Source organism: Athene noctua, chromosome 4, assembly GCF_965140245.1.
Source record: "Athene noctua chromosome 4, bAthNoc1.hap1.1, whole genome shotgun sequence".
NCBI lineage: Eukaryota > Metazoa > Chordata > Aves > Strigiformes > Strigidae > Athene > Athene noctua.
The window spans coordinates 3,439,950-3,457,296 of NC_134040.1; the positions used below are offsets into that span (position 1 = coordinate 3,439,950).

General features: G+C 50.9%; 1 protein-coding gene across 3 annotated transcripts in view; it reads right to left on the reverse strand.

The window, feature by feature from the left end:
- Positions 1-17,347, reverse strand: part of PTPRA (protein tyrosine phosphatase receptor type A) — a 133,565-nt gene that overhangs the window by 5,264 nt on the left and 110,954 nt on the right. For all 3 annotated transcript variants that reach the window (XM_074904274.1, XM_074904275.1, XM_074904276.1), the window contains 12 exons: positions 15,067-15,151; positions 13,676-13,749; positions 10,625-10,761; positions 8,734-8,824; positions 8,201-8,277; positions 6,436-6,472; positions 5,071-5,168; positions 4,806-4,925; positions 3,113-3,279; positions 1,993-2,128; positions 875-1,024; positions 692-785 (listed from right to left, as the gene is read on the reverse strand). In XM_074904274.1, the coding sequence (XP_074760375.1) occupies positions 692-785; positions 875-1,024; positions 1,993-2,128; positions 3,113-3,279; positions 4,806-4,925; positions 5,071-5,168; positions 6,436-6,472; positions 8,201-8,277; positions 8,734-8,824; positions 10,625-10,761; positions 13,676-13,749; positions 15,067-15,151 (1,266 nt within the window). The remainder of the gene's footprint in view (positions 1-691; positions 786-874; positions 1,025-1,992; positions 2,129-3,112; positions 3,280-4,805; positions 4,926-5,070; positions 5,169-6,435; positions 6,473-8,200; positions 8,278-8,733; positions 8,825-10,624; positions 10,762-13,675; positions 13,750-15,066; positions 15,152-17,347) is intronic.

The window sequence follows — 17,347 nt, forward strand, 5'->3', positions numbered from 1 at the left end:
AAAAGTGTTCCCTGATGTTCAGGGGGACCCTCCTGTGCTACAGTTTGTGCCTGTTGCCTCTGGTCCCGTCACTGGGCACCACTGGAAAGAGCCTGGCCCCGTCCTCTCTGCCCCCTCCCTGCAGGCATTTACAGACATTGATGAGACCCCCCTGAGCCTCCTCTTCTCCAGGCTGAACAGTCCCAGCTCCCTCAGCCTTTCCTCGTAGCAGAGGTGCTCCAGTCCCTTCATCATCCTCACGGCCCTTCACTGGGCTCTCTCCAGCCTGCCCGTGTCTCTCTGGTACTGGGGAGCCCAGCATGGACCCAGCCCTGCAGGCGTGGCCTCACCAGTGCTCAGCAGAGCAGCAGGATCACCTCCCTGGGCCCGCTGGCGAGGCTTTGTCTAAGGCAGCCCAGGGCACCACTGGCCCTCTTTGCCCCAAGGGCACGTTGGCGGCTCAGGGTCACCTCGGTGCCCACCAGGACCCCCAGGGCCTTTCCTGCCAAGCTGCTTGCCAGCTGGGTGGCCCCCAGCACATACTGGTGCCTGGGGTTGTTCCTCCCCAGGGGCAGGACTTTGCTCTTCTCCTTGTGGAACTTCACGAGGTTCCTCTTGGCCCATTTCTCCAGCCTGACTCCTGGCCCCACAACACCCGAATGGTCCCCACACCACCGTCCATGCTTTCCCCAGGCAGACACACAAGTCTTACATGGAATTATCTGAAGCACCCTGTTCTTCTTCATGTTTGCGGGCAAGTTGCCTGTTCTCATCTTGTCATTCTGAATTTTGATTGAAGTGAGCTTCTGCAGAGGAAGGAATGAAAGCAGGGACGGTTTTCAGAGCCAGCCCAGCACCACCCAAGCGGATCCACCAGCACAACAACCACACTCACCTTGAACTCCTCTTCCAGCCCGTTGCTGCTGGTCCCTGGCACTTTGTTGTAGATCTTCTGAAGGTGAATCTCTAACGAGGTCACCTCCAGCTCTGTGTCACCGTAGAGATAGTGCTCCAGAAGTGCTTGGTATATAAACACATACTGCATCTGCAAGGGTTGCAGGGAGGAGCCATCAGCCTCCGCTCCACGCTCAGTGAGCACGTCCTGGTGCCCACATACACGCTGGCTGCAAACCCACCACTCCACTGCCCACCCCTGCTCGCTGGGCACATGGCACCCCTCAGAGACCCCAGAAAAGGGGGTCACAACCTTCCTGCTGCTGTACAGGGACTGGGACCTTATGTGATACACCACACAGAGCTGACATGATGCAAAATGTTGGAACGGGCGTTGGAATGGGCTGCCCAGGGCAGGGGGGAGTCCCCGGGATCCCTGGAGGGGTTGAAGAGTCGGGCTGAGCCAGCGCTGAGGGATCTGGGGGAGTTGGGAATGGTCAGGGTGAGGTTCATGGTTGGACTGGAGGAGCTGCAAGGGCTTTTCCAACCCAGAGGATTCTGGGATTCTGTGAAACTTGGAGAAAAGGAGGCTGAGGGGAGACCTTATCACTCTACAACTCCCTGAAAGGAGGTTGGAGTGAGGTGGGGGTCAGTCTCTTCTCTCAAGTAACAAGCGATAGGGCGAGAGGAAATAGCCTCAAGTTGCACCAGGGGAGGTTTAGATTGGATGTTAGGAAAAATTTCTTCACTGTAAGGGCTGTGAAGTACTGGACCAGGCTGCCCAGGGAAGCGGTGGAGTCACCAGCCCTGGGGGTATTTAAAAGACGTGTAGGTGTGACACTGAGGGAAATGGTTTAGTGGTGGCCTGGGCAGCGCTGGGTTAACGGTTGGGCTCCAGGATCTTAAGGGTCTTTTCCAACCTGAATGATTCCGTGATTCTACAAAGGGGTTTAAAAAGAACAAGACCCAGCGAAAGGCTCACTTGATGCAGCATCCTTCCAAAATGAGGGATGATGCTCAACCCTCACATAGACTTTGCTGCAGGCTGGGGCCTGACTGCATGAAGGAAACCTGACTCCAGCAAGCAAAGCCCAAAATAAACAGCAGCAGCACACTTACATCTGTCTGTACCATCTGGCAGCGCTGAGCCCGGATCCGGCTCACGAAGCCGTAAACATCCACCTTCCTCTCGGCGTGCATCATGTCCAGCATGGCATCGATGACAATAAAAGTGCCCGTGCGTCCCACCCCAGCGCTGAAAGAGCAGAGGGGACAAGCGGTCAGAGCAGCAGTGTTGGCGTTGAGGTCCCTTGTGGAGCAGCCAGGAGCGAGGCACACGCTTCCCAGCAGTGAGTAAATAGCAAAATCTGGTTTGGGGATGAGTGAGGGCCTCAGCCTGGTGCTCAGCGTTGCCTGGGTTTTGCAGAGAGATGCTCACAGGATCTCTCTGCATCACAAGTGCCACGACCAGAGTGCACGGGTGAGCCAAGGCAAAACCTGAGCCAGCTCTGGCTTCCAGAGCCTCACGGGCTGCCTGTCCCAACCAGCTGCCTGCTGCTCTGTCCAGTCACCCTCCATCACATGAAGATGAGCCCAAGGTGAAGCATTGTTTCTGTGCTAGTAATTCAGCCATTAAGGCGAAGAAGATGAGGCCAGCAGATATTATGGAATGACAAAGCTCTTTTGTCAGCTGCCTCCGGAGAAGAAAGCTGGAAAGTTGGATTCAGGAGATTGCAGATGTGACCACGATCTCTGCCTTTAACCATGAGGCTTTCCCTTACTGAACATGGACAGCCTCTGTGGCTCCCCCAGGCTCACTGCTGTGCCTGAAACCACTCCACGTGAGGTCAAACACCGTGGTCCCTGCTCCCAGGCATGCTGTTGTCCTCCTGCAACAAGGGGTATTGCCATCTCCTGCCCAGGGCAGCAGAGAACCAAGGGAGGTGCCACCAACACCCAGCAGTGATGATAAGCTTGGCTCACTCAGCATCCAGCTAACCCAAAAAAACACTCAACACCGGTGGTAACACCATCACATCGCTGATTCCAAGAAGTTCCTTCAATTCAGATGCATTTTTCTTTAACGTTCCCATGTGGAACATTCCCATTTCACATAGGAAAGTTAAATAAAAATAACAAAAAAACCCCTAACCCCCCAACAAAGTCCTTTTAGTATTAAATAGAAGATTAATTTCAAGTGACCCAGGAGAGGCAGAGGTCAGCCATGGCCAGGACATACCTGCAGTGCACTACTATTGCCCCTGCGTATTGAGGGTTACACGTCTTCACCTTCTTCAAGAACTTCAGCATCCCAATGGGGGTGAAGGGGACCCCAAAATCAGGCCAGCTGGTGAAGTGGAACTGAGTCACCAGGCGCTGAGGCTTCTTGTTCGTGACGTCGCCGACCTGAAAGGGAAATCATCAGATTAATGATAAAAATTCAGATTTCCCTTCTTTTCTCAAAAGCAAGGGCAGAGGGGGAGTGACATGCCCAAGACTGAGCTGGATGCTTAAGAAGCACTAGCATCCACAAGACGAAAGGGCACGGACTCAGGCTCCGGGGCCAAATTAGTCTCTAAAAGCATGACATTTTAATTGCCCAGCGTCACATCCCTCATTCCAGGGGTAAAAGACACCAGCCCGGCCTTGGCTGTGGCTTCGACGGGGCAGAAGCTGCCGTAGTTCATTCCCAGTGAGCTCAAACAGAAGCCACCTCTCCATTCTTTCCCACATCTTGGCCCACAGCATTTCCAGCTAAAGGCAGGGGAAGAAACCACCCACATCCAGGCTGTTGGAGTGAAGGGTAAGGCTCAGGAGAACCCCACTCAGCGTCCAGACAGGGTTTTAATCATCAGCTCTTCCTTGCCTGCCTCTGAGAGCAGCAGGAAAACAAAGACAGAGACTAAAGCATCCAGAGCCTCCTCAGAAGATGAGAAAATGTAGTGACAGATGGGAAAGCAATCAAAACCAACGCATACGGTGCTGGATTTTGTCTCGGCCCATGGGATAAATCTGATTATTTGCAGGCATTAAGTATCTGTGGGTGACAGCAGGAACCAATACTGGTCACAGCAAGTGCTGGAGTATTACAGGACTGAATTTCAGCCTTCGCATCCAACAGCTTCCCTGCTCTCAGTACAGCCACACTGGTACCTGCTGGGAACAGTCTCCCAGGTGTTTAAGGTGAGTAAATTCACAAAGTCACAGAATCATCATCTTGGTTGGAAAAGCCCTTGCAGCTCCTCCAGCCCAACCATGACCCTCCCCCTGACCGTTCCCAACTCCCCCAGATCCCTCAGCGCTGGCTCAGCCCGACTCTTCAACCCCTCCAGGGATCTCGGGGACTCCCCCCTGCCCTGGGCAGCCCATTCCAACGCCCAACAGCCCCTTCTGCACAGAAATCCTTCCTCAGAGCCAGCCTGACCCTGCCCTGGGCAGCTTGAGGCCATTCCCTCGGGGCCTGGCGCTGGCTCCTTGGCTCCAGAGACTCATCCCCCCTCTCTGCCCCCTCCTGGCAGGGAGTTGCAGAGGGCCAGGAGGTCTCCCCTCAGCCTCCTCTGCTCCAGACTGAACCCCCCCAGTTCCCCCAGCCGCTCCCCAGCAGACCTGTGCTCCAGACCCTGCCCCAGCTCCGTTGCCCTTCTCTGGCCACGCTCGAGTCATTCAATGGCCTTTTTGGGGTGAGGGGCCCAAAACTGAACCCACTCCCCGAGGGGCGGCCTCCCCAGTGCCGAGCCCAGGGCTCAGATCCCTTCCCTTAATTCTTAATAGGCCTGGTTAAAAATAGGTGCTGGGGTCATTTCATCCAAACTCTGCTCTCACAACAGCTTGGAGGAGCTGAGGAGCTTGCCAGCACCTGTTGGATGCCCAGCACGGAATGGGGAGGGATGGGATGGGATGGGATGGGAGATGAGGGACACGAGTCTCGGCACCTGCTGGATGCAGAACTTCCGCACGGTGTAATCCACCAGGACGGTCACATCCTCCACGGACACTCGGATGTTCCCGTATGTCCAACAGCCCTGATCCGGCCAGTACTGAGCACACTTACACTGTGGGGAGAGAAAATGGGTGCAGGTGAGCTCTGGTCCCCCACATGTCTGGGATTGGCTCCAAGACAGGCCCATGAGCATGAGATGTGCAGGATTTGGACAAAATTGGATTAGATACCAGCCCATGAAGCCTTCTGACACCTACCTCTTTCCTCTCTTTCAGGTTGGTCACCATGACAATTGTTGCTGTGTTTTGCTCCCAAATCATCCTCCAAAAATCGTTCACGGTTTCTTCCTTTGGTCCTAAGGGGAAGGTAAAAAGAAATGTGACCTATGGGATTAACCCCTCAGGCTCTGAGACCAAAACCCAGCATGCGAAATCACACACCATGGATGATGCAACATATATTTTGCCAATAGATGTCAGCACAGGAGGTGTTTTGGAGTCTGGGAATGTTGGCTAACCTAAGGAACACTCCTGTCACGCAAGAGCTGGGCTTTCTGGATATGTTTTATGATGAGGAATACAAGTTTTAGCCCAAGAAGGGGGAACAGGACAAATGGAGCGTGGAAACGACTTGCCCAAGGTCACCCAGGTACATTGTGGCCGTCGCAAGTCGCTCGTCCTGTCCCCGAGCCTGGAGTTTTAAGCACAGGATCCCATTTCAATATAGCACAGGAATAGTTACCTGCTGCCTGCCAGACAAGGAGCTGACTCAACTTAGACCTCCCTTGCCAAGCCTGAGGGGGAGCCAAGAGAAGAGCAGAGCCAAAGCTTTACCCCAGCCTGATACCGCTGCTGGACCTGATCCAGCCTTCCTTCTCCAGCAAGAGCCAGGCAAACGAGCAGGTGATGTCCCAACCCACTTGCAAGTCATGAGAGGAAACACAAACCACCTCCCGTGGTCGGATAACCCCCTTTTGCTGACATGAACCTCCCTGCAAGTAGGCATCTTAGTTTTAGGGATATGTGTGGACCGGTACAAGGAAAACAAGAGAACCAGAGGGCTACGGATGGTACATGCAAGCTGGTGATGATCTGGTGGGGGACAACTGAGCTTGGGAAGACTCGTGATACTCGTTCTCAGTAGCTGATAGTCTAACTCCCCTCCCAAGACCACAGAGAAATTTCTCTCCAAGGGCACAGGCCCATGTTCTTGTCTGCCGAGGTTTAAAAAGGAGCAGAAATGAAGCCAGATAAGCGCGGTGCTTTCTGTAATATTTTGGGGAATTTAATTAAGCAGCTCACTGGCAACGTTTCCAGAGATCATGACCACCTGCAGCTGAGGGTTAGGGTGGAAGGACAAGACTCAGGGAAGAAAGGCTTTGACGCCCTCCAGCAATCAGTACCGCACAGGTAGGGCTTCTCTTCCTCCCCCAACGCATCCAGCCCTGGTCTTTGACCAGTAAAACCATTTTGGGAACAAACTGTAGACCAGCCAAGACTCCTTTTGACCAGGGGAGCTCTGCCAGGTGCTGTGCTGTGGTTAGCCTGGCACAGCTTTGTAGAGCAGAAGGACCCCAGTCCAACTGCCACCAGATAGTGCTACAGGAATAACTGAGCCTTTACCTTGTGCAGCAATGAACTTGTTTTTCTCTTGGTACCCCTACAAAGAAAAGAAGAAAAAGGAAGACAAATTAAAGATGAGCATTTGTCTAACACGGGAGTCATGAAATGCAGCTGCATCATTAATAAACAGAGCCATCACCTGCTCCGTTGCTCACTTCCCCCTCTGCAGAGAAGGGGCTGCAGCCTCCAAGGGGAGAAACAGCACCGACAGCAGAGAAGAAATCATGGAAAATCCCCATGCAAAGGGTGCCTCCCCCAGAGCAACACCCCACACACTCGTGTGATGTTGGAACGAGACCACTTGTTGGCCCAGAGCACTAATGAAGTGGTACCCAACAGCCCTGCTGCCATCAGACCCTGCATCCAGAGCATCACGCGAACATCAGGATTAATCTTCGGGAGATTGGACTGTTGAACTCATGGGGATTGATTTTGTGTTTTTCCTAGTGCATATTTATTTACTGGTGAAGAAAGCAAAGAGCTCTTTTGGGTTTTGCTTTTCTTCACGTGCCTCCATCTCTCTCAGAGGCTACTTCTTCATATTACTCTTCCAACTCATTTGAGCTATATGGTGATAATCAGCAGGGACAGGGAGATGACAGTGCTCTGCACTGGTGAGGCCACACCTGGAGGGTTGTGTCCAGGTTTGGGCACCTCAATCCCAGAGAGATCTCGAGGGGCTGGAGTGAGGGCAGAGGAGGGCAACGAGGCTGGGGAAGGGCTGGAGAATCAATCCTGTGAGGAGGCAGGGCAGGAGCTGGGAGTGTTCAGTGTGAGGAGGAGGAGGCTGAGGGGAGCCCTCATCCCTCTCTGCAGCTCCTGACAGGACATTGCAGAGAGGCTGGGGCTGGGCTCTGCTCCCAGGGGATCAGGGACAGGACAAGAGGGAACGGCTGGAAACTGCCACAGGGGAGGCTCAGGCTGGGCAGGAGGAGAAAATGTTTCCCAGCAAGAGTGGTCCGAGAGTGGAACAGGCTGCCCAGGGAGGGGGGAGTCCCCATCCCTGGCGGGGTTTCAGGGCCGTTGGGATGAGCTGTGGGGGATGTGGGGTAGGGGAGAACTTTGTAGAGTCGGGCTGAGGGTTGGACTCGGTGATCCCGAGGGGCTTTTCCAACCTGAGTGATTCTGTGATATATATGTGACCCATATATATATATATATATCTGTGACCCATCTCCTCCTAGGAGCAAAGCAGGGCAACGTTGCTTCTATTTCAGCTGGCTTGCTTGATTTCCTTTTCATCCCCTTCCCACGTCCAGCCCTGCAAGCTGGGAAGTCCTGATGATTAACCAGCCCCACCACTCATCAGCCGTTAATCAGAAATCCCCAGTTCCTGCAGGAATGGCTCCCAAGGCCTTTGCAAACCAGCTGGCTTGGCTTTGCAGCACCCTAAGGAGAGTAAGTGGTGAAAAGAGGTGGGAAGAGATGTGACTATGGCAAAACAGCTGAGCAAGGGTAGAGATACAGTCAGAATTTATGAGTCCCAGCTCTCAGCCTGTTATTTCAACCACTTTTGTCTGGGGTCATGACAAGGAGTGTAGCACAGTGAGCTCACCACAGCCACACAAAGGTTAGGAGATCAAACACCAGTGTAATTCATTGCTCTGGAGGAGCTGGGGAGATGTTAACATAGGAGGTAGTCTCTTAACCATCCTCTCCCAGGCACAAATCATGTCCCATAAAGGCCCCACGCTCCTGGTGGGACCAGGCCCCACCGTTTGGGGCGCAGCCGGTGGGGATTTCCCCTTCAAATCACAAAACTCACATTAATGAAGGAGGCGTTGATGTAGTCAGAGTCAGGAACCCCCTCGACAGGGGTCAGGTGAACCCGGGAATGATCATCTGGAGGGAAATTAAGACTTTGCATTAAAACCAAACCCCTCCACGTAGCTGCTATCTGGTGTAGTGAGAAAGGCGGGTGTTGGAGTGGAGCCCAGGCTCACTGCTCCCCCGCACACACAAACATCTTTATTCCCCCATACTCTTCTTGCTTAAGCCCTGAGAGGTGCTAGACTTTGCCCAAGGAAGTTTTTCTTCTGCAGAGCACACACATTTGAGCAAGCCCCACTTGCCACCTGGCAAGAGTTGGTCAATTTTCATTTCCCACCCATTTTATCTTCCATGGCCTCCTGGCTGCTGACAGCTCCAGGGAGCTCCTCCTTGTAGTACTGAAAGCTAAAGCAGATGCAGTCACCCATCTGGGGTGCACAATGACCTCAACCATGTCCTCTCCCATCCCAAAACCAAGAATGGGGATCCCTGGCAGCAGCACTCCACCCAACCCGCTCCGATACCTACAGGGCAAAATGTTCACGTATCTGTTCTTCTCCTTGTTCTCCTCCTTGGAAGCAGCTTCACACGTGGCCTGTATGGGACATGCTGGGAGAGCCTGAAATGGTAGAAAAGGGGGTTTTCCATGATGTTCTTACAGCACAGCAGTAACCACAATACAATGGGTGTCAGCACAGGCCCCATCTGAGCATCCTGCCCCTCCGGCCATGCCCCCACCACTCACACCCCTCTCACCTCCACCCCAGCACAAGCTCCTTGGCCCCAGGAGCTCAAGGTGATCATTTAAATGGCCTGAGCTGGACTAGAGAGAGTAAATCCCTTCCAAAAAGCGCTATTGGGAATCTCAGGACCCCTGAACACGAGGTGGCAGCAAAGCCTCCGACACCAAACCCATCAGCCCAGTGATCCAGGAGCTCATTTCTGCTCCCCCAGGCTCCTGCTGAGATTTCCTCCGTTAAGGATGACCCGGTTAAAGCCTCCATCACCCAAGCACACCCAGCTATGGGAAGGAGCACCCATGCAGGGGGTTATTCTCCATCCAGCAGCACCGGGAACCTTTGGGTTGGGGGGTGCTGGGGTGCCAGGCGATGCTGTCCTGGTCACTACGGCCAGGTTTCACGTTCGAGCGGAGGAGGTGCTTCCCCAGCACCGTTATTCTACATCCTCTGAGTAGTGAAGAGGATGAGAACGTACTGGAGGGATTCACCATCCCTCCCTCCAGCTGACAGGCCAGACGTGCTTCACAACGGAAGTCTTCAAGGCAGTTGAGTATTTATAACCTGAAAAATCCCCCTCCCCGGGCATTCATTGCACCTATTTAGTTACATCGAAGCGTGGTCAGGAAGGGTATCAAGTTGTGCAACAGCTGGAGAAAGCTGAGTGGCTTTTTTTTTTTAATCTCATCGTCCTCATATTGCCCTGTCGTGCCTTGGACCTAAGGCTTTATGTATTTGCAGATGACACCTTTGCAGTGCAGACAACCAGATCAACAGTGGATTTTCTTTCATTAATTAGGCTGAAGGAGAATCCAGGTAGTTCAGCAGTTCCTATATTACATGCTGCGATACTCCAGCTTGTTATTTAACTTTGTCCCCTACCTCAGGATCGCTCTGCCCATTTTTATATCGTCAAGGTGAAACAGGTTTATTACCACAAAAAGTTGCAGAGCTCAGCAACATCAAGGAGAGGTTGTAGCCATCTCAGAAGAGATGCTCTAGCATTGTGAGATAAGCACAATACCTGAATTATTACTCACTGCTGAAGGCCAACTGTTGTCCTATAAATTGTGATCATTCTGTTTCAGGGTTAACAGCTTATTGAAATAGACGGGGTCATTTCTGTTCCTCTGTCAGAGCTTTTATTTTGGCTGTTTGTGGATTTAAGCCATGAGGACTGGGAGGAGGCGGCAGAGCTTGGGAGGAAACCAGCAGGCAGGGAAGCTCTGGAAGACCCCAAGACATACAGGACACCTCCTGAACCCAGCAAAACGTATCCCTGTAGTGTTGCTTGCTAGAAAATCTCTGCTCCCTGCAGTGATTGTGACGGGTAAAGGCTTGCCCACCCTCACAGCAGATTCAGAGACAGAATGGGTCCTCCCACCTCGCAGCCCTTTGAGAAACCCCTGAGGGCTGGGCAGACCATCACTCCCTCCCTGAAGCTCCCTGAGAAGCTCTTCTAAAGCCCAGCATCCAGCACCGTTATGTTATTGACTCAGTTACCCCTGGGCTGATGTGCTGTCCCGAGCTAGGTACCACCACACGCTAAAGCCCCTCTCTGCTGTACCAGCCATTTTGTCCCTGCTCTATGAAGTGAGAGCACATTTTTCCCCACCGTGAGTTGTAAGCCCGACGCCGAGAGCAGCCTGCAGGATTTAAGGGCAAGGAGCAAAGGCACTCACGTTGAACTCTTCCCGAAAGAGCTTGTTGTCATCTGCCATCCGGCGGTTGATCTCCTCTTCCAGCTTGTCAACGGGCAGAGGTGGGTATTTACGGTTGGTGCTGGGGGAGCGGGCAAGCAGCGGCATGCTCTGAGGCTCTGCAACGACACCCGGGCATCAGAGGTGCCCACCCAGCTGCTCCCCGTGCCCAGCGCTTGTCCATGCCCAGGTGGGCACAGGGACCCCAGGCTCGCTGCTTTTAGGGCTCTCCTCACTATCCCTGTATTTTCATAGAATCACCATTTTCATAGAAAAAACCTTAAAGATCATTTAGTCCAACCCCCCGCCACAGGCAGGGCCACCTTCCACTAGCCCAGGTTGCCCAAAGCCCCGTCCAACCTGGCCTTGAGCCCTTCCAGGCCTTTTGCTTTTCCTATGGACGATGCACAAAAATTTGGGGATGTTGTGATAACACAGAACTCTTTCAGTACCCTGTGGTTGAGTGTTACGTTGTCATAGAGGCAGGACGGGACAATGAGGACCAAGACTAAAAACCCCCTGCAATGCTCTGGATTTGGGCAGGAGTGGCTGGAAAGCTGCCTGGCAGAAAAGAACCTGGGTGTGTTGATTGACAGCCAGCTGAACAGGAGCCAGCAGTGTGCCCAGGGGGCCAAGGAGGCCAACAGCATCCTGGCTTGTGTCAGCACTGGCGTGGCCAGCAGGGACAGGGAAGGGATCTGAGCCCTGGGCTCGGCACTGGGGAGACCGCCCCTCGCTGAGGGGGTTCAGTTTTGGGCCCCTCACCCCAAAAAGGCCATTGAATGACTCGAGCGTGGCCAGAGAAGGGCAAGGGAGCTGGGGCAGGGTCTGGAGCACAGGTCTGCTGGGGAGCGGCTGGGGGAACTGGGGGGGTTCAGTCTGGAGCAGAGGAGGCTGAGGGGAGACCTCCTGGCCCTCTGCAACTCCCTGCCAGGAGGGGGCAGAGGGTTGGGGGTGGTGTCGGTCTCTTTTCCCAAGTAAAAAGCAGTAAGACAAGAGGAATCGGCCTCAAGTTGTACCAGGAGAAGATCAGATTGGATATTAAGAAAAATTTCTTCACCAAAAGGGTTGTCAAGCACTGGAAGACGCTGCCCAGGGAAGCGGTGGAGTCACCAACCCTGGGGGTATTTAAAAGACGTGTAGATGTGGCACTGGGGGAAATGGTTTAGTGGTGGCCTGGGCAGCGCTGGGGTAACGGTTGGGCTCGATGATCTTAAAGGTCCTTTCCAACCTAAATGATTCTGTGACAATGTGAAACTCTTTCAACACCCTGGGATCGAGCATCACACTATTGTAGAGGCAGGATAGGGCAATGAGGACCAAGTCATCAATACTGGGGGATGAAGACCACCTTTCTTTGAATTCAGACTTCACCCTTGCTCATATGGGAAGTCTGGCACCATCACCATGACGTAACTCCCAGGTGGACACAGCAAAGGTAGCTGTTGCTTGTGGTTCCTTAGTGAAGCCAAGAAAGGCCACAGGAGGGTTATACCAACACAACTGACTGTTTATGAAGTTCACACCTTCATTTATAGCAATGTAAAACCGGTGGGGAAGGTTTTAGCTGCCAACGTAAAAAAAAAAAAAAAAAAAAAAAGGTGCTGATTTTCAGTTTGCACTTGCTCTGAAGGTGTTTGGTTTATGTGGAAGGAGCTCAGAAAAAAGGATTTGGACTGAGTTAAAGAGGTGATGGTTCCTCTTCCACTCTTACTTTGGTGCCTCCATATGGATGGAGATGCCCAACTTCAGATCCTCAATGGGCAGCTCTGGCTCAAAGCCAGCCAACGAGACAAGCTCAGGGAGAAAAGAGTTCAGACATTACAGCAGGCTTGCACTGCGTAAGACTTTACAATTGCATTTATGCATTTTTAAGAGGTCCAAAAATGTTTTTATAAAGAAAAACCACTGTATGCCCTGCTTTCTCTCAGAAATGTTAGTTTGGTGTCTACAGTTAGTGTGAAGACCTGAGTTTTAATCAGCTGTCATCCTAATTTAGAAGGGTAGAAGGATATTTAATTATTTCCCAAAGATGTGTTTCTTCAAAAAAGGTTGTTATTTGAGTCAAGGAGATATTGTGAAAACTCAAGAGGAACTGTGAATAGTTTGGTGTTGGAAGTGATTGTCCATTTTAATATTAACCACTTGAGGGCAAACGTTTTGTCACTGGAATGAAAGTTGGGAAATAAATTTTCATTCCGTAAGAGTTCACCAAAATCATGGAAAACAGAGAAAGTTCATAAAAAGAAACAAATAAAAATGTAAATGAAAAAATACTTTCCTACAAAAATATGAAGTGGCAGAACAATGGCTGCTGAGTCCCCAAGCACTGTCACTGCACCGGGCTCAGGCTGCAACAGTGCTGCATCCACGGGCTTTCCTGGATTTTCCTGGACTACGGAGGTCTGTGTTCTGGTGTATGTATTTATATTATTTTAGTGTATTTATATTTATTCTGTTGTATATTATTTATATTATTCCCATCAGCAATAATATAAAAACATACTCAGGACCATCTTCATACGCCCTTCCTAGACCACACTCAAGTGGAACACAATCTTCATCTTCCTTTCTACACATTTCCAGCAAATCATGTCCCCAAACCAGCATTTGTTGAACGTTTTCCCACGGCCATTAGAGCTGGCCAGTAAAAGATGCCCCCGGCTATTACGTTGGCTACATGTCCATCAAGCTGCACGTGTCTTATTGCTGTGTTGGAAGGGGAAAGGCACTGTATGGTCAGCAGACCAACCCAGGTAGCTCTGCACTGGCCAGAGAGCTGCCCTGGAGAGTGTAAACCAACACTACTTTGGCCACTTCAAGGGTTTTATGACATTTTTTGTATTTTTTACAATTTTTTTGAGAATTGATAGTTATTTCACTAGTTAACTTTGGCCGATTCCAAGTTGGGGAAAGAGAAAAACCTAAAATATTCTGAAGAATGTCTGCATTGACCTGTTCTGGTCTGAACAAAGCTCATTCCTTCTGCAAGATGCACTTTTGCTCCCTGTATCACACGGATGCGGGTCTCACCTGTATCATCCGTCCGGCCGTTGGACAATCGAAAGGAGTTGGAGTGACTCCCTGCTTGCTTGTATTTCTTGAACCTACCGAAGACAAGGGAGTGGAGAATGTCAGTAGATACCCACCAAGAAGGCCAGGTTACTTTCTGGGGGAGCAGTGCAGCCATGAAGGCTGTTCCACACTTTCTCACGGCTTGATGAACCGGTTGGTGGGTCCAAGAGGCTACGGGACCTCTAAAATCCTGCCTACGGATGTAACTTTTAACTGACCACATCTGGAAAGGCTGTAGGAGACAGAGCGAGGTGAAAGCCAGGAGAAGCTTTAAGGCTGCTTTTTACGGAGGACACCCCAAGGAGTTCCTGCTCTACGGGCTGATTCAGCAAAGCACATAAGCCCCAGGTTGATCCGTCCTTCTGCTGCAAAGCCCTTCTCCATGTGCTTTTAACTTGAAGCAGATGATTATGCTCCATTTGCCTGAAGTTAAGGGTTTTGCTGAATCACTGGGCAGGCGGCGGTGAACAGAAACCCTTTTTTTAAGGGCTGGAAGCCAGGTGGGGTGGACTCAAAACTCTGCTGCTGCTGAACTCCCAAGGCAAAACTCTCATCAGGTTCACTGCCTCGAGGGCAGGCACGGAGCCAGGAGATGAAGAGAATTTTTCCACTGCTGAGGAAATTTCTTTTTTTTAAACTTATTTAATCACCAAAATGGTGAGTAAATGAAAAAGTTTACTGCAGGTGAATAAAACCCCCCTTCTAGATGAGCAGATATGCACTCAGGAGCTGGGAATGCTACATTTGAGCAGCCCAGATGTTTGGATTTGTTAAAAATGGACCTAAAAAAGGGCTTTGTCATGTTATAGCCCCAGCTACAATATCACCTAACGCTCCTAACAAGACCTGGCCATATGCCACCTTGGAGCAGAAGATGCACAATGTTAAGGTTTGGTACCGAGGCTGAGCCTGGCTCTGCGTCACGTTCAGTATCAAGATGGGAATCCAGGAATAACGCCCCCAGTTATACACACAAAGGACTTTCCAGCTCGAGCGCTGTGTTCAGCTTCCCCGGATTACTCGATCCAACACTCTTTGCCTCGCGAAGAAATCTTCCCTCAATTTTTAACTGCACTGGCAGGAATTTAATTTAATCTGTCCTACTAAATATGACATTTTCAGTAGCAGAACAGGCATTACCCCACACAAGGACCAGCTTTATAGAGAAAGGAATAAGCATAATTTTCTACATAACCCCAAACACAATTTTCATTATCCCTACAGATTTCTTTTTAAAACACCAGCTGTGTCAGCCTTTATCTTAGGAAACAGCACAAAAGGCTTATTCCTGTTCATTTAGTAATTAATTTTTGTAAAGTCAGGGAAGTTAGCATTAAACCATTTCTTACCTTAGCATGTACAGCACAATAATAATAAATACTATGACTAGAAGGGAAGACAGGGCCACCATCACAGCTATAATTGGAGTCTCATCTGCAATAGGGAAAGAAAGGTGACGATCAACACTGAAAAACATCCAGCACCATCATTTAACAGGGAAGAGCTCTACAATTTCTGCTTGTAAAATAATAAAAATAATAACAACAATAATAAAAGGTATTGAGTAAGGTTATTTTTCTCCAGTCTGACAGTGAAGACAGATACAGGACCCGAGCGAGGACCACGTATCTCAGATACTCCAAGGTTAGATTCAAACCCGTAACCACGATTCAGAGCAGCTCAGTCTTCTCTAAGTGTTGTACACAGTGAAAATGTGAGCTTGAAGATGAAAACCGTGATTGAGAAAGTTGTGAGTGGGCTATTTGAGGGGTTTCTTCTGCACAACTGAATGTGCCCATGGTGGCCCGACAGCCACCAGTAGAAGTTCCCGCTCTATCATGTGGGGACCTACCAAGTCTTCTGTCTGAGACATAAGGATGCATGCGAGAAGTTTCTGAAAGCTCCATGAGTTTGGTATAAGATGATAAGGAACCTTATATTAAAACAGGTGAAAACTGGCTTTTGTAAGATCCCAAAGATACTACGTTTGTAAAACCACCACGACTTTGCTTCCAGCTCCTTGTCAAATGGGACAAGAGGGCAACGCTTTGTGCTGCACGTGGGCTCTGAACACCTTGAGGCTGAGGTTTGCTGGGGAGGTTCAGGGCTGCTGAGCTACTTATCATCTGTCTGGCTCATCACAAAGAGGCTGCTCCTGCTGGGACTTCTTTCCTCCCTGGAAAAACTGACTTTAAGGAGGAGGTGACGTTAGACAACCCATTGTGCACGCTCTGCACTGCAAGGCCACTGAGTATGAACTAATTTGTTTGCTCCCTCGCAGGGGCTTCTCAAGGATGGGCACTGCACAATTCCCTTGCAAACACACTTGGATTAGTCACTTCTGAAACATTTCCATCCTCTGGGACCCACAACAGATTTTTACTTTAAATAAGCTGTTTGTAACTTGGCCTGGAGGTCAGTGAAACAGTGGTCGGCACAGGCAAATTCCCCTGATGGGGTTGGAAGCCAAGCAATGCTAACCAGATAGGAAAATGACCCTGAAGGGCATTTTTCCAGATAAACGTGGATGCTAGTGATGCCACCTGGGGGTATTTTCATTTTCCATCATCTTGCTCAATCTGTATGGGCCACCACACCTTGTCTACATGCCTTGGCCCCCCCAGACTGCAAGGCATGACCCCCCTTTCCACCTTCTGCACATCTATTTCCCTGCCAGGGCAGATTCCTGATCCACATGTTTCAGCAATTTCAGTCAGCAGATTTTCTTAGGTGGGATTTATTTTGTCGAACTCTGACCACTGAGCTACCACATCTCATATTTCTGCATTTGTCCCTGTGTGGTCATGAGGTCTAGAAATGTTATTCTGACCAAAAGAAACGATTTCTCTGTAATGATTTGAAGGCAATGAGCTGGTATGGTAAATTAAAACATGAAACTCTCCTGGTCTTGCACATCTTTGTTCTTTCTATCTCCTGTCCTCGTGTCAACATCAACCCTAGCCCAGCAGCAAAAAGTCAAAGAATTTACTGGAAGGCATTTCTGCCTCCTGCATGCTTGGTAGCTGCTGGAGCCTCAGAGTTACCCACCATGAGGCTTTCCAAAAGCAAGACCAGAAGGCAAAACAACCACGGAGCGTCTTAGCCCAACCCCAGCCAGGCCTGGCCTCTCCTCTAACTTGGTTCTTGTTGAGACCTCTGACTGCAACCACCGTCACCATCCCAGCTGTAGGAGAGGAAGGGGAGCTGCCTTGCTGAAGCTCACAGTACTATGCTCCCACTGTTCATCACCGGACCATTTCTCCTGCCTTGGCTGGAGTTAAGCTCAGTCTAAGCAGTGCTGAGCTGGGCTGCTGCGGCAGCGCCGGTTGGCAGGAGACATGATTTACGGGCCTGGGTTTCTGCAGGGGTGCCTCTGGCAGCAGGATCCAGGGAGCCTGGGGGGTTGGTTTTTATTTTGCAGCCGTTCTTTCGACACATCTGGCTGGATGAATTAGAGCTTTTCTACCACAGCCGCTAACTGCCAGCCTGCTGCCCAGCCCACCCAGCAAAGCCCAGGCAGGAAACAAGCTGGAGGGTCCCCAGCTGGTGCCTCCTTCCCCAGCCAGCCCTGGTGAGGGGTGCCAACCCCCCGCAGCTCCATCCTGCTCGAGCCTCATCCCTGGGGGCTTC